General features: G+C 40.1%; 1 protein-coding gene and 1 long non-coding RNA gene across 2 annotated transcripts in view; one reads left to right on the top strand and one right to left on the bottom strand.

Annotated features, from left to right (window-relative positions):
• The first annotated feature begins 6 nt into the window (after window positions 1-6).
• The window catches only part of LOC100539812 (ANTXR cell adhesion molecule 2), a 49,014-nt gene continuing 24,867 nt past the window's right edge, over window positions 7-24,153 (top strand). The window contains exons 1-7 of the mRNA XM_010709732.1: window positions 7-60; window positions 391-462; window positions 3,060-3,131; window positions 8,087-8,168; window positions 8,693-8,800; window positions 8,887-8,955; window positions 9,823-9,903. Of these exons, the coding sequence (XP_010708034.1) occupies window positions 41-60; window positions 391-462; window positions 3,060-3,131; window positions 8,087-8,168; window positions 8,693-8,800; window positions 8,887-8,955; window positions 9,823-9,903 (504 nt within the window). The 5' untranslated portion in view covers window positions 7-40. The remainder of the gene's footprint in view (window positions 61-390; window positions 463-3,059; window positions 3,132-8,086; window positions 8,169-8,692; window positions 8,801-8,886; window positions 8,956-9,822; window positions 9,904-24,153) is intronic.
• LOC109367229 lies at window positions 2,702-18,558 on the bottom strand. Its single transcript, XR_002114135.2, has 3 exons — window positions 18,449-18,558; window positions 11,185-11,293; window positions 2,702-2,870 (listed from the first exon to the last, which is right to left on the bottom strand). It is a non-coding gene; the product is annotated as an uncharacterized LOC109367229 (long non-coding RNA).

Here is a 24,153-nt window from a genome sequence, read left to right as displayed (position 1 = left end):
CCCGGCCGACGAGCAGCCGTCGTGCCACGGCGCCTTCGACATGTACTTCGTGCTGGACAAGTAAGTCTGCGCGGGGCCGCTTTGTCTGCCGGCGGACACCGGGTGCAGGCGGGGGGCGAGCAAGGGGGGTTCGGCTCTGGGGGTGATGCCCCCACTCGCTGCTCGCGGGAGGGAGTTTGAGTGCAAAACGCGTTTTCCGAAGGGAAAAAATCCGTTTTTCGGGCAGCATCTGCTGCCCCTCCCCGCGGCAGCTGTTGGTGCGGGAAGTTTGTGCCGAGAGAGGAGGCACCGCGGCGTGGAGCGAAGCGAAGGGCCCCGCGCGGTCCGAATCCCTCCCAGAAACGGCCCCTCTGCCCTTTGTCCGTAAGGCTGCTCTGGTTTTCTCTGCAGATCCGGGAGTGTGGCGCAGAACTGGCACGAGATCTTCGACTTCGTGAACCAGCTGACGGAGCGGTTTGTGAGGTGCGTTTCAGTCCTTCTAACATCTGTAAGCTCTGTAGATGTGTTGCACAGACACGCTGAGAGGCTGGCTTCTGTGCCCAGATTGCTAGAAAACAGTGCAAACTTTCACTCATCTCCTCGTGTTTGGGACTGGATGAAAAGGTGATAGCATGCACCTCTGGACACTTCGTCTCTCAAATGTCTTACAGATGCCATTGGGCATTTTTATTGTTTGTTTGTTTTTCTCTTTGTGAGCCACACGGTTTATTTCTGATAGAATATTTCTTGAAGATTGCATTCAGAGCTGTAGGTAAAGCAGGCTACCTGGTTATGGGTCTGTCTGTGTGTGAATGTGTGGTGCAGGTGATAAGGAGCAACCTTTAAGTGGATGGGGCGAGGCTCTTTGCTGTGGTGTGCAGTGACAGGACAAGGGGCACAAACTGGAACATAAGAAGTTCTTTACAAACATGTGGAATAACTTTCCTATGAGGGTAACAGAGCGCTGGAACAGCTGCCCGGAGAGGCTGTGGAATCTCCTTCTCTGGAGACTTTCAGTACTTGCCTGGATCCTTTCCCGTATGAGCTGCTGCAGGGAACTGCTTTAGGAGGGTTGGGCTGGGGGATCTCCAGAGGATCTCCAGAGCTCTCTTCTAATCCCTATGATTCTGTGATTCAGGCCTGGACAAATTCCCAGGAAGTTTGTGCCATAGTGACTGTTCATGTTGTACAGACGTGTAATCAGCTCTGTGTGTAGCTGGCAAGCGTGGGTGCTGCAGGAATGCTGTGCAAACAGTGCTAGCTACAACTGAATGCAACCAGATGAGGGTGACTGTGCAGTAGCATCTCCTTAAAAGAAAATTAAAATGATTGAAACAAATAGCCCCCAGCACACACACATCAGTGTGGCAGTTTCTGGTAAGCCAAAGACGTGAGTGGGCACTTATAATCTAATAACAGGATACAGATAGGGCTGTGTAATTTAATACATTCCACATCCATTATCTGCAAACCAAACCTTGCCTAGAGCAAGTGGATGACCTGAGGTGCTGGAAGTTTTATAAGCTTTAAAAGAAAAAAAGAAAGCCTGAGGAGATCATAGCACCACTTTTTTTGCAGTGAGTGATTCTTGTCCCACTAAAAGTGGTGTTTGGCCAGTATAAATCGCAGTTCCTCACCTTGTACAGCCAAACTGCTCCTTGCAGTGGTTGTGGAGAGGAGCTCTGGCTGCCATTTTTAAACTGAAGGGAGTAACTGTGGGCAGAACCACAGAGAAACACTTGGTAACAGTTTTCTTCAGCAAAAGCTTTCACTGATGAATTTATTCTGAGCTGTGTGCCCTGTGTCCATCTGCTTGCCATTCTGGCTTGTCTGCAAAACAGTGTTTGTTGTGACAGTGTTGTGTGCTGGGCATCTTGGTTCTGAAGGGCAGGGTTGCTTCATACTCATACGATGCTCCTCCATCACCTGAGTGCTGGGAACGCAAACTGAAATGGAATTTCTTATGAAGAGGACAGTTTCCTGAAGTTAGTTAAGTTCTAACTTTGAGGTTTTGGTCAGCAGAGAGTTGCGTCTCAAAGAGGGAAGTCTCACACTGCTTGGGCTGGCTGCTGAGGTAATCCACAGAGATGGGGATTTTGGTTGTTTGTTATTGAGCAACTGCTTACAGCATCTAACACAGCTGATAACACGCAGCCTGGGTTATAATTACATACACATATATATATTAATATATATTGAAATAGGCATGAATAAAAATTGAAGGCAAGCTGGACAGGTGTCGTTACGACCTACCTTAGGAAAGTTATTATCTTGGCCTTCTGGAATATAAGATCCTAAGGAATGCATTTTCCAGTAATGGCTGGAGGTAATTCTTGTTAATCTTGCTGGAAGAGACAGGTAGGTTTCTCCAAAAAAGACTTAATTCCTAGTAAAAATAATTTCATACAATGCTTTTCACAGTGCCATTTCCTTTGATCCTTTTATGGAGGTTGATCTTAAGTTACACAACTCTGTGTCACTGATGAAACACTCTCATTCTGAAAGAGTTTATGTAGAAGTGTCTGAAAAACTTTTCTAGAGAGGAAAGGGACAAAGAGTACTACTTCTTTCATTCTGGTGATTCTATGATGCAAATCTACACTTTGTAAATTACTCTGTGATGGGATCAAACTTTACAAAGCAGTAATTAGCTTTTGCATGTGTCCATATGTAATACACAAGAGCAAGAGTGTGCCCTGAGCGTATGGCTCCAACTTATCTTTACACCAATGACCATGAAAACATATTTTTTATACGTAGATCACGACCCATGGATTTCACGTTCTGTTGGGTCACATAACTTTCTAATTCTTAAGTTCAGCACCTGTTGATTTGGATTTCAGTCAGGCAGGAAAGAGTAATATTTCTGCTACTTTGTTCTCAATGTAGATCTGGAAGAGAGATGGACATAAAAGCACATTAATTCCTTTCTCATTCTTGGTATAGTTGTTTGAAAGTGTGTTCTTCTGAAGTTAGAGGATAAAGACAATAATAATAAAGCATGAGTACATGAATGGAATATGTGCATCTGTTCTTTTGTTTGATTAAAATTAATTTTTTTCTTATCCCTCTTTTAAAAGCCCCAAGATGAGATTATCGTTCATCGTGTTTTCCTCCCAGGCACAAGTCATTATGCCATTAACTGGAGACAGGTTAGTGCACTGCGTTTTTAATTTCCCTCTCTCCCTCTCCTCACCAAGGACTCTTATTAAATCAGAGGAACAGATAATGCACAATAACTGATACCTGTAGGTGGTGGTCAGTCATGAGGCCTTCATGCAGATCTGGATTTAACTTTGTAAAGCAAAGTCTGTAAATAAAAGCCTTCAGTGTTACTTAATGTCTATAGGTAAAGCACACAGTGATACATTAATGCTTCCTGTAATTTCAGATAAGGTAGGTATTTTCTAATTGTAATTTTCTACTTCAGGGTAGGCTTTAGACAGTGGAGTTTGTGTCATTTGAAAGGTGAGAGGTCTTTCTGACATGAAGACCATGGACATCTTGATGTGCCTGATCCCTTCCACGACTGATACTTTCAAGTGCAGTGGAAAGCAAGGCTACTTGCACTGATTTCACAGGAACAGGAAACCATTTTGTAGAAAATGTCTCAAACCACCTGGGTCCTGGAGAAATCTCTTCAAACCTATCAGAATATGTCCTCACTGTCTCTTTTCTGTTCAGAAAACAGACACACTTCACAACTTTGTGGATTTGGAGCATCTGGATAAATCACGTAGGAATCATTAATGGACTGTGTCAAAGTGAAAGGGAGGTAGTTCTTCCTTTCTGTTCCTTTCAGTAGAGTCAAGCTAAAGCATGATCTCTCCTATTTGTTCAGGTTACTGTGTAGTTTTTTAATAATTCATAATAGCAAGTACAACACTTACTGAAGAGAACTCATTGGCAACAAGCAGTCTGGCGCCCTAGAAGCAGGCTGTCCAATGATACAGTTCCCCTCCTGTTTAGCATTTCAAAAAGTGGTCTGACTTGAGACCAGCCAAGTGTCTCCCCCACCCGCACTCCAGTGCCAGATCTGCTCTCTGCAGGGACAGACAAGGTTATAAGCCATTTTTCCAGATGGCTTGAGAGAGGTCATGAGAGGACATTTAAGCCCATTCCAAGGACTGTTCAAGTCAATGAGATCCTTTCTCTCCATTTCAATGGGCCCTTAATCCCTGCCAGTAGCCTGCTCCTTATCAAATTGGTTGATAGCACACAGACCACTCTGAATGCTTGGGCAGAACTCTGGAATCGTGCCATGGAAACACAAGTGCCTTTCTCACTGCATTTCAGTTGCACTCTTCGGGCTGTGGAAACCTACTTTAAAGCATGGGAAGAACCCATTTAGTTGCTGTGAGTTCCTCTGTCCAACTTTTCTTCATTGCAAGGTTTGCTTCTGTGGATCCCTGCATGGGTAAAAAACCCTTATTGCTTAGGAAAAATCAGAAGGAAGATGAAGAAGGGGGCAGGAGTGACTGCAACCCTATGCAGATCAGCAAGAAGGGATGGGTACAGCTGGAACAGTTGTCACTTAAATACAGAAAGTCAACAGTTAAAAATTGTTTGGAATTCCACACTCTAGTTGTTCTGAACAGGAGATGAGGATGTGAAGTGCAGTGCAGTATCAGGGATGTGAAACTGCACTGTGTGCAATGATGAGATGATGCAGCCGTGTTAGTTTATGTGCATTTTGGCCGTGCTGAGATATTTTCCCCCTCACTCACTTGCTAATTCACAAATGCCAGGAAACCACAATTTATTCCCAGCAGTCAGCTCAAAGCTGGGAGGTCTTTTTTGTTTTAAAAGCCATAGGATTCTAATTGTTTGCATACAGTCACTGCTGTTTTTTACTGCATTATGAAGCTGTGGATATAAAGAAAGCCACACTATAGTGGTTAAGGTCCCAGATTACCAAACATTTTGTGACTGCAAAAAGCTCTGTGTGGATAACTCTGCAAACAGAAGTCATTGTTAACCTCAATATACACAGTGCTATGATAAATACATAGAAAAAAACACTGGAATGGAAAAGACTTCTCATGCTGTTTATGTGCTGTTGTAGAGATGCACATTTCCCCTGTGAAATTTGACTGGATACTATAAGCAAATGGTCAACAAAAATTTGTGCATTCACATGTGGGTCTCAGCTGTGCTGCTAGTTTTAAAAAGCAAGTTGCTTGGAAAAGCAGTTACACTTAGGAACACCTCCTGCAGTCTCCTTGGGCCAGCTATATGCTGGCTAGCAGAATTTCAGGTTTTTCATGGTGCCTATCTTTCTCCTATCCAGAGCCCATGCAGGAGGTTTAACATTTTAAGCAGAATAAGTATTATTGTACATAGCCCTCTCTACTATTTGAGAGTTGTAGAAACCCAGAAGCTCCTCCAAATCATGCATCAAGCTGATGCGCAGAGTTAACTCTCACTGGTGGGCAAGCTGTGTTTTCTGGGGGTGCAGCCATCCTTCCTGTTCTTAAAGAGCACTGTTCCTTTGTTTCCCAAACTAGTACCTAAGAAAGAACAATGATTTGGATAGCTTTTAAGCTTCTGTCTACAAGCACGCTTTGCTTTCTAGCAAGGGTAAATCCTGTCTCTTTGTACATGTCCCAAATGCAACATATCAGCAACATCAGCAGTCAGACCACTGGGCTGCTGACAGCACTCTTATTAGCATTGTGCCAATGAAACTTTAGAAAAGCAATAGGTAGTGCCCTTACCTTGAGACACCTAGACAACATAGCTGCAGCCTTTGGCCCAAGCAGGGAGTAGTGTTTGCAGACAGGCCCACACGCTTCCCGAAGGAGTTGGCACAGCTTCCACACAGCCAACAAGCTCTCTCCAGCTGGAGTGAGTAATGCTGGCATGAGGTCCTGCTCTCTGAGATGGAGCATGGCAGGGTTCCTCTAAGGGCACTGCAGAGGCCGCTGCTATCTCCTCTTTTTTTTTTTAGCCACAGTGGGTCTGTGCCTGCAGCCCCTCTTGGCAGAACTTCATTAAGGAACCAAAAAGAAACCCCAGAGCAAATTGGCAAAGGACATGTTGCTCCCTGCCTGCTACTGGAAGATTTATTGGAAGTAGCTGCAAAGTTTCTAAGAGACAGGGTAGCTGTTACAAACTGTGCCTTTTCTCAAAGACAGAGGTGTGACATACAATGAATGTGTGCATATACAATGAATGAGGAAGAGTTAGTAAGTCTGTGCTCATTCAGCTCAGTGACAGAGAAACTCTTAAGTTACTGATATTGCTTTGTTTTCCATTTCTCTCCCGCATCTGACTTAAACCACGAAGCCAAAGGCAATCCAGCCTGTATTACCATTATTGAATTGTGCTGCAGTTGTGTCCAGACACCCAGACTGAGGTCATGGCTTTGTTATTTATTTCAGTTCAGACGAGTTTCATGTAAAACCAGATCATCTCTGCAGTGTTCTGTGGCTACAAAAGATCATTACAGAAACCAGGGAGGGGAGAGTTTAGAAAGATTCAGGCAGACACAGTGTCCTGCGTCCGCCCTTCAAGTCTCCTGGGTACAAGTTGTAGACGCCTCAGCCAACCCCCCTCTTGCTGTCTTTGCGACTTGTCTGCTCGGGCCTTGGGTTTCTGCATTGGCCTCATGACAGTCACACCGGGACTGACTCCTACCTGACAAGCTCAGAGCATCTGGCTGGGCTGATCTGCAACACGTGCCCTAAGAGAAAGGGGCGGTGACTGATAGAGCTGCAGCTAAAAAAGCTGTTGCTGCCAAAGATTTTCCTGGAAGCTCTTGTAGGCAGAGGCCTGGAAACACCAGAGATTTTAGTGTGCCTGGGTCACAAGACATTTCAGATAAATAAAGCCCAACTGATTGTACAAAAGTTATTTTTGCAGAATGAAATCTGTTTCAGAAAACTGGGACTTCGGTTGCTGCTTATTTCTTGGCAGCAGAACACTAACGCCTGTGATGTGCTGCCACTCATCCTGGCAAGCACTGAGTATGTGGTTTATAATCTGCCTTCGTACATAATCAGTTTCAAGTTGTTTCTATAGATGCTGAATATAAAATATTTGGATCAAACAGATTGTATTATCTTACATAACTTGCTTTCCATATATTCATGCTATTTTTTTATTTAATTTTATTTTTTTTTTAAGTTTCAAATTCTATCAGTTGATCCTGTGATTGGGAGCTTACTACATCAATGGATTGTACTTAGGAACAAAGCTTCTACACATAGAAAAACCCCATCCATGGAACAAATGACTTGTGGGTGGCATTCAGGCAGAGCAGCATATGCATTCCTTCTCTGTCTTTTATTTTTTTGTGTGTGTCTCTCTTAGGAAAACCTTTCATAAATCCTGCAATGCATTTTCCCTCCATCTCTTTGCTCTTGCTCATTTCCTGATTTTTCCCTATATTTATTCTGTCCCAGATTTCCTGTCTTTACTTAGTTTTGTTTTGTTCAGTTAACCCAGCCTCTTGCAGTCAGTGATGGATTTATTCAAAGGCCCATGAGAAATAATGGCACAAGCTTATTATTTTAAATGTAAGTGAGCTGCAGCCTTTGCAAGTATGGCATCTTGTCAAAGCTCATGCAGAAAAGCCATGAGAGCTTTGGATAAAAGGTCTCTTGCAGGTGCTGCAAGATACTTGCTTTTAAATTATTGCAATTTTTTCCTACCTCATACCTGTATATTGATCTGGATGATATGACTAGAAACAGAACTGCTACCTTAGGGGATTTTCCTTTTCTAACTGCAATGTGACTGGAAATGAAGTCACTTTAATCGAGCAAATTGAAGTGAATATAACAGAATTACCATTGAGATGTTCTAATGCTGAGGCATGGCCACTTCTTTGCAGCATCTCCTCCATCTGAAGGATTTTACTTGAGTATGGGCCTTTGACTCATCAAGGCATCCTGTATTATTGAGATCTAAAATAACTGTTACCACAGACATTTTTGTGATGAATAGACAATCTGCCTCCACATTATATCTCACCTACGTGCTGTATTTCACAGATTTTTATTTCAGACCTCATTTATTACAAATACTACTTTTCCACTGATAAACTAATGCCTTTGCCTACTGTAAGTTGATGCTAAGTCTTTTACCTTTTTTTTTTTTCCAGAGAGAAAATCAAGGAAGGTCTCAAGAATTTGTCAGAAGTAAAACCAGCAGGTGACACGTACATACATGAAGGGTTAAAACAGGTGAGTTTTGCACATCATTTTGCAATCAAAATATCCACTGTTCTCACCCCATGGGTAGAAACTCATTTTTTTCCTTTAATACCCGTAGAGCCAAGATTGTAATTACAATCTGTGGGCTGAGCAGCTCAACAAACAAAAGACTGTTGCTATTTAAAAGAAAAACAAAAGCAACTGTAACATTAAGCCATTATCCTTATATCTTGGAACCTACTGACTGACATTTAAAATCCATGGATAGCAAAGAAAATCTTATGGTGGATTTAAAGAGCTGTGAAGGTATAGGTTTTTTTTTTTCCACGAATAGGTCAATTAATGACCCCAATACTTCAGAGATGAACTCACTGCTGACTGGAATGTAGTGATGAATGATTTTCTTGTTAGTAATTTTAAGAGGATTGTCTGAAGAGATTGGTATAAAGATGAGACAGAGTTGTACAGATGAGACACTTTGTTTACTTACAATCAACGTCCTAGTTAAAAGTTAAGGTATAATTTTAAGTGCAATAAATATTTTTCATTTTCAGGCTAATTTGCAGATTGAGAAGCAGGGAGCATCGAGGTTTTCTAGTATCATCATTGCGCTGACAGATGGCAAGCTAGATGGTCAGATTCCTTTGTATGCAGAAAAAGAGGTGAGCACTAGTTGAAAACACATATTCTAAGAGTTTGTAATGACCACTGAATGAAAAAATACTTATTCCTCTCTATTCCGGGACAGGCAAAGACATCCAGACAGCTGGGAGCTAGAGTTTACTGTGTTGGTGTCCTTGATTTTGTACAAGCACAGGTAAGAATGTTACTATCTCAGATTACTAGATTGTACCACGTTGCAGGGTTTTATATAGTTCATGTTAAGTATTATACATTAGGCTGTACTGTACCTTCACTGCATCAGAAGGCAGACACTCCCATGTGTTTACAGGCACAAGTAGAATGTGTGTGTCACTTTTACTGTAGAAAAGACCTGCAGGCTATATCCTTGCTAACTTGTAGCTGCCTGTAGTAAAAGTAAAACTCTTCCAGTAAGACAGTTACCAGATTAGGCAACAATGTATATATGACATAGCTACGTCTACTGTGTAGCTACAGACAACCTAAGCAGAGCGTGTAGCAGCTAAAGGAAATGGAAAAAAAGATAAAATGAAAATAAACTAAGGATCCATGATCCCTGTCTTCATTGTTTAGAAGTTCTTCCAGAGCTTCTATTCTCTGGCAGAACTGTCCTAATAGCCACTGGAGCTACTCTTGTCAGGTAAAAGAGTGCAAGAGATATTTTACTACTGTAAAGGCACATAGAAAGGCTTTTTAGTGTAAGGCAGAGCAAACAGGGAAGGTAACTCTGGAAAGACATTCAGAATTACCACCAAAATACGAGCTCTAAAAGGTTCCTTTATTGTGTTTCTTTGATGTGATGGATAGCTACTATAGAATTTTGTTTGCTGCAATACATTCTGGCAAATCCTCCCATTTAGAAAAGTTAGAGGTAGCTTCTATACCTGAGAGGAACTCAAAACTTTCCTTCTTTTTGCAGGGGTGCTAAAAAGTGTGGTTTTTTCTTTTTTTTCCTCATCCTTTTATATTTTAATGCTGAAAAGTCATATGAAGTTTTTAATTTGCCAAATGATTCACATGCTTGCTTGTGTTCTCTCCAAAGCTTGAAAGAATTGCTGACACAAAAGAGCAAGTCTTCCCTGTCACTGGAGGATTCCAAGCACTTAAAGGGATAATCAATTCTGTGAGTACTAGGCAAGAAGTTTAACATTTCCTAAAGATTATAGCATACTCTCCACTCCCACTTACTTTTCCAGGCAGAATTGGTTCCTAAATCTGTAATTCCAATGCATTATGCTCTCTCCTCCATATCTTAGAGATGCAGTTCTGTAAATAAGCATTGCCTACCACTTCTGCAAGTATTCATGCTCAGACCTTGTATAGAGATGACTCCAAGCTCTGTTAAGTGAGTTTGAGGAGAATACATTGAGGTATGGCTGTTACAGACTTCATCTAGAATAAATTGAGACCATTACTGCAGGAAAGTTGAGAATAACTGGTTGAAATCATTAGAAATGAGTGAAAAATATATATTGCACAAATCTTTGTATTCAGAGAAGTGTTCTAAATATGTACTAGACCTTAACCACTTGTTTTTATTCTAAGGAATGAGACTTTCAGTTGTTTTTTTTCTTTCCCCAAATATGCATTGAGAGACTGTCATTAGTGAGAGGGGACTCTTCAAATGATTACTCTGAATTGCAAGCAGAGATCAAAGCAAGAGGAACATTATGTTTGTGGTCAGTGGCTGGACAGTATTGTAGCTGTCCTTAAAGCAGATGTGTTTGATTGTAAGGACCTAATTTATTTACTTTATGTTCAACTGAAGGCCGTGTGCTTTGTTCAAGGTTTAGACTACTGCTGCTGTGTCTAAGCAGCAAAAAGGAACTAAGCTTACTGTCAACTTAAAACCAAGAATGAAATCCTTTTTCTGAAAGTGATGTCATTATAATTCATTTCCTTTTTTTTTTTTTTAATTAAAGGATATCACTCACATACAGGATATTACGCAGTCATCAATTTATCACTTCCTTTCAATAGTCTGTGTTTTGTTTTTTTTTGTTGGAAGTTAAAAGCATAATGAGGCAACTTTTTTTTCCTTATCATTGCTTAAAATAAATGTAATTTGAGAAGCTTCCTTGCATATTCTAAAGAGTGGTAATCAACCTTTTCATAGAGTGACATTTGTTTTCCTGAAATGATATACAGCCCATGTGGTACTCCTTTTTTAATCTCTGTTCTTGCCATTTAAAATACTTACAAAATCAGTTCTTCTGCTAGTGCAAAGAAATGCAACATTGAAGCCACCAGAGGAAGACTTACGAAAGCTAAATATTTAGTCCCACTTGGTTAGGCTACTGAATTTCCACAGATACTGCATTTCAAAATACATATATCAAGGCAGAGTTAGGTAAAGAAAGAAATGTTTGTGTTTGGAGTATCTTCTCAAACAGACGTCACTGACCTGCAGATTGGACCCTTTCCAGGAATTGGATTTCTCCACTCTTGGGCTCTCTGAGGAGACAGCAGGAGAATGATCCCTTGAGGATTCTGAAGAGCTCAGCTTGAGAATTCTGTAATTAAAATATACAGAAAGTTAGTATAACTTGTAGGCTGTCCCCTTAGCCTCCATTTTTGGGCGAGGTGTTTTTGGGCAGTCTCTGGCTAGCAGCCATGTCAGTTTCTCCCTTATTCCTTCTAGAAAGAATTTTAAGCACCTTCATTGTTTGTGTGTGTGTGCGTGTGTGTGTATGTGTAGACAGAGTCAGCTTAGCAGATGGTGCTTGCACAAGCCTCAATCTAGCTTCTTTTGGCACCTGTGAAAAGACCAAGTACAGAAGTAGCAGTTGTGTGCATATTGTATCTGTACAGCAAGAAAAGATGCACCTAACAGCAGCACCTCATTGTTAAAGGACCAGTTTAAGATCGACAGGAACTGTACAGAAAAAGAACACTTGGAGTAAACTGTTCTACAGCTTCAACATTATCTGCTCCTTTAAGCTGTGCCTGAACTCATGAGTTGTTGAGGTTTTTGTTTAGCAGGCTGTAGCTGGAATAGATCATTCAACATTTGGATCACTGTATATTTCTGTCCATAAAAAGACTGTGTGTTGTGGCTATCTGGGCCTAAAGAAAACGTTTTCTATGACAACAAAAGAGCATGAGAAAGCTTTTCTGCCAGGAAACAAAACATATCAATGTACCTCTGTCTTCTCCTCATTGGTCTTATTTGTTGGGTTAAGTGATTAAACGAAGCCAGGCTAATTATTTGATGGCTCCTGAGAACTTTTAGAGATTGGAAAATTGTCCCCGACTTCCTGAAAAGCACTGAATTTCACTGTAGTTTCGTTTTGCTATCATGGCATCTAAGACTATCCTCTCTCCTTTAGTAAAGCACTTTAAATGTCTTTATTGGAAGCAGATGGTTAACAACATGCTATCATTGTCCTTGTTTTTAACTATATGGTGTAGATGGAAGTATCCATAGATAGTTTTTATTTTTCATATATATATATATATATATATTTTAAAATGCATGTGTTTTAACATGATTGGTATGCTGTAGTTATAAATCAACTAGCATTGAAGGGATTTTGACTGTGACAATTCACTCTCATCACATTGTAAAATTGGTAAGCAAGATCTAATCAAATATGAAATAGTAACAGTTTTCCTTTTATTCACAATTATAAATCCATTTCAGTTTGCAAATGCACTAGAGAATACAGACTCAAAGAGGCACTCTGTCATAAAAGGGAAGTATAATTTCAAAAGAGGAAAAGGAAATACCCAAGTCACAAACACGCAAAAGCATAGCTTGAAGTGCAATGCTAAAGGTTCAGTTGTGAAACCTTCCATTAAAATTGTTGAATATTTCTTGTTTAATAAAATATACACTTTACAGAAATAGCAGTGACCCAAGAATTGAAACCCCTCCAGCAAAACTGCAACACAAAATTGTTCAGTACAAATGGTAGGAGAAGCTGCTCCTTTATTCTATTGTATTTGCCTCTACCAAACTTTAAGCTGTAAATTTTTTTTTGGCTGCTTTGTTATACCTGCAGTAAATTGAAGGAATCTTGAGCATTTGTTGATGGAGAAAAAAGTGATAAGCTTTATCTTAAGAGTATCTGTTTCTACCTACTTCTGCAGTTGTTAGAGATCTAAGCAATTATGACAATTTATTTTCTTTGGATAGTTATATGAAATCACAGCGAGGTGGTTGGAACTTCATAATCATGAAGATCCCTTCCAATCTAGGCCATTCTATGACTATGAAATACATTTAATGATGGCCATGGATTAATGTTCAACACAGCTGGTGATCAGCATTTAGAGAAAAACAAGTTCAGATCTTGAAAGCTTGTATTGAAATTAGGCTTTCCTACTTCAGATAAAAAGCCCAATGAAGCTTGGAAGAATTGAAGTGCCTCCATGGTGCCATTGATGTTTTTTGTTTTTTTTTTTTTAAATAATACTACCTCATAATTAAAAACTATGCACGGACTTATGTGAAGAGGCGACTGTTTTTTGAAGTTTCCAGCTCTTCTGACATCACTAATATCTAACTTTACCAAGTAGTAAGTGAACAGCATTGTCAGAGTAAATAAATCCAAGGGGAAATCTAGAGCTTAGAAGAAAAATGCTGAGGGCAACTTATTATGCTATCAGGAGCAGTTTACTGATTCAGTTTGGCTGATAATTACATGGACTATGGCCTTCTGAGCAAGCCAGAGCAGTGTGGCTTTTTGGAGTGCACAATTTATATAAGCATGTGGCAATTTAGTACTATATGAGAAAATGGAATTGTTCTTTTTTTTTCCCCTCTCACATAAATGATTTAGATTAAATATATATGTATATATGTATTAACTTTAATCACATATATATGTATTTAATTTAATGATGAGCCATTTGGGAGTTTATCATTTTCATAGACGCATGGAATGGCTTGGGTTGAAAGGGACCCAAAGGATCATCAAGTTCCAAGTTTCATTGTTAAGACTAAGTCCATCTGTCATAACCAAAATACTGCCTTCCTAGATGGCTTTGTGAGACTGCTGCGGCAGCACTTGTCCTAACAATCAGACACGTGGCTATGGAACATCTTAAGGAGAGGATGTTTAGGGTTAGGACTGGTCTGACTGCTAACTCACATGCATCTAGCTTGGTATGGTGATGAACCAGCGCCTTCACTTGGAGAAATGCTGTGGATTCATTGTTCTTACTAAATAGCTACTAACTATTAATAATACTAACTAATAAGTACGAACTCAGAATTTCCTTGTGGAGGTCAGATTCCACAAGATGACTAAAGGCTGTGGGGCTGACAGCCTGGAGAAATTTGGGAGACATATAACTTACCAGATAAGCTTCTCTGTAATGCAAAAACAGTGCTGGACTCTGTCAAGGGAGCAGAGTATGTCTGCAATCATAGAAGCAGGAAACATTGCAGTTCTGAACACTGTCGTTTTAACTATTTTGGTCAATTATGAAACAACAGTTGTAGGAACAGTGAGAACAAGTGATTAAGTAAAGGATCTGGGAACAAAGATGCTAGTGCCATTTAAATCAAACACTGGAGTCTTTACATGAGACCATACGTCTACTCCATTGCTGGACAGCTCCATGTGTTTTTCTAGCACCCTGACTGCCTGTTTGCCCTACCCCATCTGGAATTATTTGCTGCCTGTTTGAGTGCAGGGGTAGTCTTTGGTAGAATCACCCTTCCCTACTTCTATTGGGTACATTGTACCTGATGTCCGGCAGCTGTCATCTTTGGTAGATTGTTATTCTGTTTTGTTTTTCCCCAGTAAGGCTGAAGTTTCTGTACTGTCTCCGTAAAACTCCACCATAAGACAGTATGAAATTTTATTTCCAATTGTTTTTGCAATATTTTCACATTTTACTTGCATTTGTGATACATTTCTGTGCCTGTGGCTTGCAAAACTCAGCAAGTGAGACTGTATCGCATTCTAAAAGCAAAATGAGATAGGAATCTCTGCTTCCTCTTCCATTTATGCAAACACAAGCCCTACTGATCGGAGAGTGAAAGTTGTCTAGTTGTCTCTGCGGGCAGAGCTGGGCAAGGCTTGTGCCTGTAGAAGTTAAATTAGTGGAGCTTATTTTAAGAATGTTATTAGAGTTTGCGGCAGTTGTAAGTAGACTTCAAAACATTTTTATACTAATGTGAGTTGGCACCACTTAATACTCAAAGTTAAAATATATTTCATACTTCAGAAATCTCCACAAAGCAGTGTCAGATAAAACTATAGGAACTTGACTCATGTAGAACTAAAGAGGAAGTCATTGGCTTAAAAAAAAACAAAACCATTCTAGACAGAACTGGGTTTATCTTGTATTGTTACAGAAGTTCATAAGAATTCTACATGCAAGGGATTAGAAATGAACACTCATCTTTTTGCTCATTTTGTGGGAGCTCAGTTTTGAACTGGGCACTTCAAGTGGGAAAATCACTCTTAATCATAGGGGAAAAAAATCTGATCAAGAGATATAAGCTGGGAAGTTGCATTACGCAGTACATATTTTACTTGTATTTTTGAAGTTGTTTTCACATTGGCAAAGACCATGATGGGAAAAAGACCCACACCCTTAGAATAAAGTTTATCTTCATAAAAAAAAATCTCCACAAATATTCAGTTGCAAATTTACAGTTAGTATTTCAACCCTAGGTCTTGAACTTCAGTATAAGTGTGCAGAAAGGCACTAAATTATCTAGACAGCTCTCCTGCAACTATACATTTACTACTGCATCTAGTTCTACAAATCTCTTTACTGAAACGATATTAACAAAAATAGGAAGAAGATTTGCTAGCAGTATAGCTGATGGCAAAAACGGACAGAACCGCAGGAAAGAATGATTCTTGGAAGAACAGAGTAATACATATCAGTAGCTCTTAATGCTGAGTGCTTTTTTTTATGGAAATGCCTGTGCTGAAATTAGTAGCACCACTTGCTGCCAGGTGCCTTAACCCCCCTGTGATTGAGATTCCTCTCTGGCCAAGTTGCAAGCAATTTAGTTTTTGAGTAGTCATCAGGAGCTAAATTATTTCCCTTTTGCCCTGAGACAGCTCAGCTCACTAGGGCTGAAATCCATCCCTGGTCTACTTGCTTGGAATATGCTAAGACAGCTCCCCACTTTTTCCTTAAATGATGTCCCTGAGCTGCAGATAAGGGGAGAAGGGCCAGCAAACCAACTGCAAGCTGTTAAGATTTTTCAAGAGCAAAATGAGCTTAAACAGTTCATTATCAATTATAAATGAATGTAATTGGATCATTTCCTGTAGGAAGAAAATATGCTCAGTTTATGCCCTGGGAATCCAGGAAGTGAACTATTAAACATTAAAGGAGGTGGGGAGGGGGAGGGAAGAAGAAATGCAACAAGTTATCATTAAAAGAATTATTGTTATTAAATCAGTCATCTTCTTTAATCCACTTGGATGGTCTAATATTCGAGCTGCACTGAGTGCAAGGTTTAGAGCTAATGCTGTGCTATGTTTTCCATGTGATCGAGACCGAGTAGATAGTTTTGGGAATTACTGCATGTAGATGTTAAAGGGACTCAATGGCCTGGAATAGAACGCTTTCTGCTCTATCCTTCACTGCTGTGCAGCCCTTAATTTGACGTTCTCTGACATATTACAAACCAGATAATGTTCTCCTGGAGAACAGAGAGCTTGATAAGCCGGTAACGTAACTGACATGGCTCCAGTTTTCACGAGCACACATGTGCCTTGTGATTTGGATACAACTTGTCAGCTCTCCTCACATGGCTATCGGTTCTGTTACATAAGGACAAGCGTAAATCTTGCTCAAAATGAGGCACTTACAAGTCTAACTGAGATCTAGTGTTTCCTTAGCGATAAGTTGTTTTGAGACAGATTTTACTTACTAATTAAAAAAAAACCAGCACTTTTTTTTCTGCTATTGAAAGTAGCAGTTTATCTAGATTCTTATTTACATTACTTGCTAAGTACTGGGCTTAGAGTTGTTTTTAGTAATGTGAGGGTAAAGGTTTTGATGCTGTTAAAATCCGCATCTCTTCCGACCTGCAGTTTTGTCATCTACATTTGGTTCACTCGGCGACTGCAAATGAGGCAGTGCTTTGACATCGTATAATTAGAATATTCCCACTAACCTGACACTGCAGCAGGCTTCTCTCTGATGGTTATTTTATGCAAGACCATATGTCTCAGGGATTTTTTTTTCATTTTGATGGGGGACAGGATAGCAGCCCTCCTCCACCCCCTTTCCTGTTGCACTTTGTCTAAGGCGGGGCTGAGCAGTGTCAGGAAGTAGGCTGAAATTGGCAGCGAGCTGTACTTAAGAGCACAGATGTTTGGCACCAGACAGAAGTATATCCCCATTATGCACATAACTGCTACGGTTGCTTTGCCATTGCTTTGTTGGACAGAAGCATCAAAATCGTGTTTCCTATGAAAGCATTTGTTTCGTTTCTAGTTATCTCAAATAGATTGCCTTCCATCTAGGGTGAAGTGGTACCAGTGCCTGGTGGCTTTTGTCAAAAACCTGCACTGAGAGAGAAAAAAAGGGGGAACATATGGTTTGTTTCAACACAGTACCAATACGAGATGCGGCGCAGTCCTATAGATTATGGTTTGGGAATTTCATTTTGCATATGGATCTTACAGGAGGAATTGTGGATGTCCCATCCCTGGAGATGTTCCTGGGGCCATGAGCAGCCTATCTAGTGGGGGTAACTGCCTATGGCAAGGGGTTGGAAACAGATAAACGTTGAGGTCCCTTCCAACCCAACTATTCTATGATTCTATGGCCATTGTTTAACTCTCTTTTTAAAAATTTAATTCAGACTGCGAAGACATGGGGCCACTTAACACTATCTGAAACAATTCCAGGTTTAACATTGGAGAAAAGGCAGTGGACTTCAAGGAGCAAATGTGCATGGAGAGGCTGGCCTGCCTAAGAGCAGGAAATGCATGGAACTTCATGGGTGCTTCTGACCTATAGATCTTGAACATGATTAAAGTTACTCATATGGAATCACTGCAGTCAAAGGATCTGCATATATTCATTTGCTCTCATGACCTACTCCAGGCCTTTAGTTATAAAGTCTAACTACATAACAGTATAAAGGGGCAACAACAATTATTCAGTTAAAAAGAATAACAACTTGTAGATGAGAGGGAAATTTATAACACCACCTGCAAACATACAGCCTGAGCTTTCATTACCTTGATTCACTTCTGCACGCTGTAAGACCCAATTAGCATGGCATGGCAATTACTGAGCTATGAACAGTCAGAATTTCAATCTTCAGAAGAAAAATAGCAAGCACTTAAGTACCTCCTGCTTAACTTTCAGTTCATTTTCACTGCCTCAACAGTAGTGGAAAAATGTTTTAGGGGCACAGGAGAGAAAAAAAAATTTCCAATGAGACATTTAAATGACTCATATAAAAATAAAAACACATGGAAACATGGGATAGGCGCAGTCTTAGTACACCAATCAGAACAAACAAAGCAAGAGCATTTTAGGAACTGAACTGACCACTTCTGTGAACTCCATGTTAATTGGCTCTCCTTGACTTACTTTGGCCAGACTTTAGCCTGGCCTAGCTGGAAATGACTAAACCAAACAATAGTACAACACTGTTTGCATTACAAATTCTCCTAAGGCTTTTTTTACAGCTCTGAACTGGGATGACACTCAAGAAGATATTAACTTACCCAAGAAGGAGTAACTCAAGTACAGTGAGTGCTCTGCAGTCCTAGGCAGTTCACACAGCTGTAACCCAGCATTTCTAAACCTTGTTTTTGCACACTCTTACACTAAATGATGCCTGCCTGCTAACTGCTTTTTTCTTGCATACTGCTCCTGGAGCTGCTCTCCAAGCACCAGGTGTATGGCACTCCCTAATTAACATTTAATGGGAAACAAAAGGTACAGGCATTAATTGGCAAGCGACCATCACAACTTGAGTGTTACAGCTGATGACCAAAAGCTTTGCCTGCCTGCCTAAATCCCACTGAGACCAGTAATGTTACAGTTAGTTTTCAATGCTATTTTGTTTTCATGGCTCCTCGCAGATGCTGTTTGCAAGTTTTTTTCTGCAGCATCCTCCTTCCTCACCTGTCTCCATTTTTTTCAGAATATTTTATGTAATTCTCTTTGTTCTGCAGTAAAACAGTGACAGGGTGGCGGGTGGTTGACTAGCATTGTGTATTTCTTGCTCTATCTTGGATGAGGGTGGAAGTGAGAGAGGTGCAGCTCTTCCTGATGTAGGTGTCACAGTTAACTGAGAGATGTACTTGGTGCATTCTATGAAGAAAAGCACATATGCTCTGTGTCAAGCTCTGAGCATGGCTTTCCAAGTTTGAATTCTGCTTGCAGTCTGCCATGGTCCTAGAGCTGCTTTTCTCCCTATTGGTTCTATTTTGCCCACTGTGCATTGTGTTTTCTAGCGAAAATGGTGTAAAAGAGAGAGGAAAGTAGAGGGGTGATAACATCAAGAAAAGCTACTATTTTGAATTTGCTGGCATTCAAAGTTCTTTTTAGTGCTCCTTTGCCATCTTTCTGCTTTGTGCAGCACATGTTTTGCAATGAGACTGGCTGTCAGGATAGCAACAGGCAGTGTTCTAGGCTCCAAGCTTGAAATGCAATGAGCAGGAGCAGTAGAGTTTTGCACACTGATTGTGGAAGTGATTATATTGCACTGTCAGCATATATTTCACATGACTTGCCCTACGTGAGTTTAGCAAATGGAATTGCTTTTAAAAGGTGAATGTTTTCTCTCTTCAAAACTTAACTCTGGAAAAGAAAATTAGATGCATGTGTTTTATTACAGCACATGCAGTTTGCATAACTGCATTGCTTTCCCTCAAGGGGAGCCAAGCCAAACTGACTGAGGGTTGGGATCCAGAGAGCAATGATGTAAATAAAAAAAATGCATGTTTGATGTGGAATTGTAGGCAGTGAAGGACACTGGTGACTTTGGTAGTCCTTTGTTCAAGGTAATTAGTCTCCTGAGTGTGATCAAAATTGTCAAAAAACTCTTCCTCCAACAGTTCATGGCCATACTTCCTGGTCTTCTAACCAGGAAGCTGTAACTTGTATGTCTGTATATGTATATACACACCATTATCTGGTTTCAGAACAGTAACTAGACTTGAAAACTGTTACGGTGGTCCAATAAAACATCCAGCTGTGCTGTTGACTTGCCCCAGTTCCTAACCTCCACCTCCAGTTCTAGGGAGGAACAGATGCCACAAGACTTATGATTTATGGTGCTGCTCGCTGCCAAAAACTTTTGAACTGCAGACTGGGGCTAAGTAAAACGGAATGATACTGTGAAAAGAATTGACACTTAGCATATTTTATTAATTGTCAATGTTGGGTTGCTCATGGCTTGTTACTAGTGCATTGTTTTCACAATTTCTTGGAACGTGAAATTCATTAAAGTGCTGGAAGGGAAAGTTGTAGCCTGCTTGTAACACTGTGCCGCATGGTACAGCTCTGTTCTGCAGTATGTTCCCAGTGCATGGTAGGCAAAATACTTACAGAGTTGCAGGAGCTGTACAGTTTAAATTCTCAGAACTTTCAGAGGCAGCAGTGAGGGTGAGAAGTGAGCAGAAGCAGAGCCCAGCATGTGACACGTTAAAGAGACTAAGGAAGGTGCAGAAGGCAGGCTTTCTATGGGAATAAATGTTGCATAAAGCAGAGGCAAGATCTATGGCAAAGCAAAAATTATAAACAGAGATGGAATCTGCAAAGCCTGTAAGCACTGGTGAGACTTATTCCACCTCATTGCTTGACTGCCTTTTTATAATTTATTGTAGGGATGTATGCTTTTTCTATGCTAAAGTAATGATTTGTTAGATGTATTTTTTTGACAGCTTAAATAATTCTAACAAAACACGATTCTCTATTTTGATTGGACACGTACAGGTCGGAAACTGACAGCATTTCTGTAAAGCATCTCTAAATGAATCAAGTGCTAAACCACTTCTTTATAAGGTGCAGTTGATGTGAGCCTTCAGGAACCTTCTAGAGGGGAACGCACAGGAACCAGGCACCCACACAGATTGATACAGATTTTGAGCACTGATTAACACTCAACTTGCTCGGATGGCAATTTGTTAGGTGAAAATTGGTCCCAATCTGAGAAGTGGATAAAGGAGCTGGGCTTTCTAGAACTGTTTGGAGAAACATTCACACGTATGCTAGGTTGTACCTGAAAAAAGCTGAACTTTCCCTGAACACAAAGCTGTGGCATCTAAACCTCTGGTTCATCTAAACTGCTGGTTCAGGAGCTGAACAGTTCATTTAGCTGTGCCCTTATCTGCAGTTAGTAAGGAAACAGGATGTGAGAGCAAGATCGGAGTATGCAGAGCTCCTCTGAAGGACAAAGCTCTTACAGCTGCATGCATGCAGATACTGAGGCACCAGTGTAGAAGGAAGCTCATTTTCTGCATGGGACATGAAAGCCTTTGTTCAGTAAGCAACTCTCCATGCATTAGCAGGATCTCATTCCCACTGCATTCAGTTGAACACTCATGTGCATGAAGGTACAGGTGCAGTTAAAGAGCATGAGAGCTGGCTCACAGGTGGAATTGAGCAGTCTGGCAACTGATTTACAAGTGACCCTTTCAAAAGAGAATTTTTTTTTAATTTTATTTTAAAGCCAAATTGAATCCCGGAGTTTATCCATGAATTTACATCAAGGATGCTTTTGAGCGTTGTGGGTTGTCTCAAAAGCCTTTATTCTGATAACTTCAGCTCTTAGAAATATTCTGAAATGATTTACTTGCATTACTGACAAATGCTATGCAAACTGTACAGCATCCATTCACCTAATGGCCATCAGATGTGATTTCACTGAAAGCCTGAAAGGCTCTTTTGCTTCCAGCTAACCCTCAGAAGCTGTGCGGGACAGCATTTGCAGCACTGAACAGTGTTCACACTGCTTGCTGTTGTGGCAGCTTTTATCATAACTGTTCATAGAAAATATAGTATAACTTACCTTTTTTTTTTAAGTTATCATTAAGATGCTTAGTTGCTCTGATATAACATGCTACATGCAGAGGAATTACAGAATAAGGTGTCCTCAACAGTCTGCTTTTTGTTACTGCTAAGAAAGGAAACATCAGTGATTTGAATTTCACATCTCATTTTCTTGAAGCACAGGTGACTGTCTCTTGAAGAGTAGCACTGCTACCTTCTTTCACCAACAGCCACACCTGGTTCCAAATGAGCATTAAAATTAAAAGCCTACAGCTGTGATTTTGACACCATCCTCTCATTTGGATAAGCTCCTGTGTATTTTGAGCTATAACCCACTCTGCATACCTTGTTCTGTCTCAGACTTGCAAGAAGCATTCTGTAGTTCCTCCACAGCATTTCATGCTCTAATTTGAATTTACTGTACGTCAGCAGAGTGCTTAAGTATCCCACACAAAGATAGCCTTAAGTAGTCATTATTTCAACTGTGGGCAGTTTCTAATTAATGAATTTGCAATACCAAATCCTTCCTTTTGATTGTCATGATTCAGAGAAGAGGGAGCACTGTAAAGATTTGTGAAGAGTTCTTCTCAGTCTTGCTGACTTTCCACAGCAAGATAGGTTAAAGCTATTTTAGAATAGAAAAAAAATCTGAAAATAAGCAAACACCAAACCCACAAAGTTCTCTAAATCCTGTTACATGTGAAGGAAGTGTTGATTACCACATTTGAAAACATTTTCAGGTTCTCCATTGTAATAGCTGCGAGCCAAACCTTTCCAAACTAATTAGACATGGTAAAATTAATAGGATTTTCATGAATTACGTTTCAGATTCACTTTATCCATCTTGTCCAAATTTTGCTTTGAGGGAGCATTTGGAAGAACCTATAAAGGAAAGCCCTAGGAAAAAGCTATCTATATACTTCTGGGTTGGCTACATCTGATTCACCTCTCTGCATTTCTTTCATTTCTGCTTCTTAAGATTACTTAAGACTGCCACTGAAGGAAGGTTTTCTGAGATAAAGGGTCAGATTTTAATAGCAACTTTCCTATCATGTATGGGCCATTAAGACAAGCAGCTCTTTGAATAACTCAGAAAAAGAAAACTCAGTGTCTTCATGCAGTTGTCTTCCTCATATGAGCTTTGTTTGGAACACAACAATGTTAGATTATTAACCTTGCTAAGAGATTGAAAGTGTTTTAGCACAGTCTTCTCAGGACAAGTGAGAGCAATGAATGAAAATTGCTTAAATGAGGAAAATCAACACCAAAGCAATTGCATATTTTTTAAGAAAAGCATTGAAAAACCTATTTTCTTGTTTTTATCACAAACATCATATCTATATGTAACAACTGAAATGTCATGGTACTATGGGGAAATATATGCGTTCTGAATTATTCCCTTTTGCTAATGAATTTTGTTAGTGAATTCTAAGCCATATTTTATGTCAGATGCGGTTTTTATTTTTCACTGTTTATTCCTAAGTTCAGGTGGAGTTAAACATGCCCAAATTGATTGTTTGCCTGCTTTGTGTCACATCTGGAAATAGTGTTGGAAAATCACTATAAATATGTTGGGGTTACAATAGCACTTCCCAAGGAAAAACAGATGAAGTGTCATTGTTTCAGTCCCCCCTCCTCCTTCATCAGGCACTGAGCAAATGGGGACAAGATCACTTCAAAAGTTTGTTCCTGTGAATCTAATGCTACTCTGAAGTGTAAAAAAAAAATTTCTTTGAGCCTTGATATTACCTATGGCTGGATATTCATATTAAATCCAAAAACTCATTGAATTAAATGGGACTGTTCACGTGGCTCAATCTTCAGAGAAATACCAGAACATGTTTTTACAATGAAGGAATAAAATGCTTTATTCTTTCTTCATTTTGTTCTGCACAAAGCACTTTTTTTTTTTTTCCTTCTCTCTAAAATAAGCCTGCTCTCTACACTGAAATAACAATCAAAAAGTGAAGTCCTTTTTTGGAAGCAAAAGTTGAGACCTTTAGTTAATATAAACTGCTGGAGCTGCACTGAACTCTGAGTCGCATTCTTTCCAAAGATCTCTATTGCTGCATCTCATCCAAATGCATGTGCCTGTGAGGTCTCTCTTTGCAGATTTTTAGATATAACTTAATGTTTATAAATGGTTATTGAAAACACTACAAAAAGAATTTGTGCACAACCGTTTGGGGGGAGACAGGAGACAGGGAAAGTGTTAAATGGGACAGGCACCTTTTTGCTTGGAACCTGGCATTGCTGTTCCACTATGCACATTGACAAATGTGCTATTATTTCTGCTGAGACTGGATATGTAGCAGCAGAAATCATGAGCAAGCGAGAGTGAAGTAAAAAAGGCAACGTTTGAAGGGAGGAAAAAGGAGCTAAGAGTAGGACAGTCACATTTACTGACAGCTTGTTCCTGGTTCTGAGCCAG

Source organism: Meleagris gallopavo, chromosome 4 (genome assembly GCF_000146605.3).
Source record: "Meleagris gallopavo isolate NT-WF06-2002-E0010 breed Aviagen turkey brand Nicholas breeding stock chromosome 4, Turkey_5.1, whole genome shotgun sequence".
In the NCBI taxonomy this organism is placed as follows: Eukaryota; Metazoa; Chordata; class Aves; order Galliformes; family Phasianidae; genus Meleagris; species Meleagris gallopavo.
Note: the sequence above shows the minus strand (reverse complement) of the source record. Positions and strands in the feature narration are given on the sequence as shown.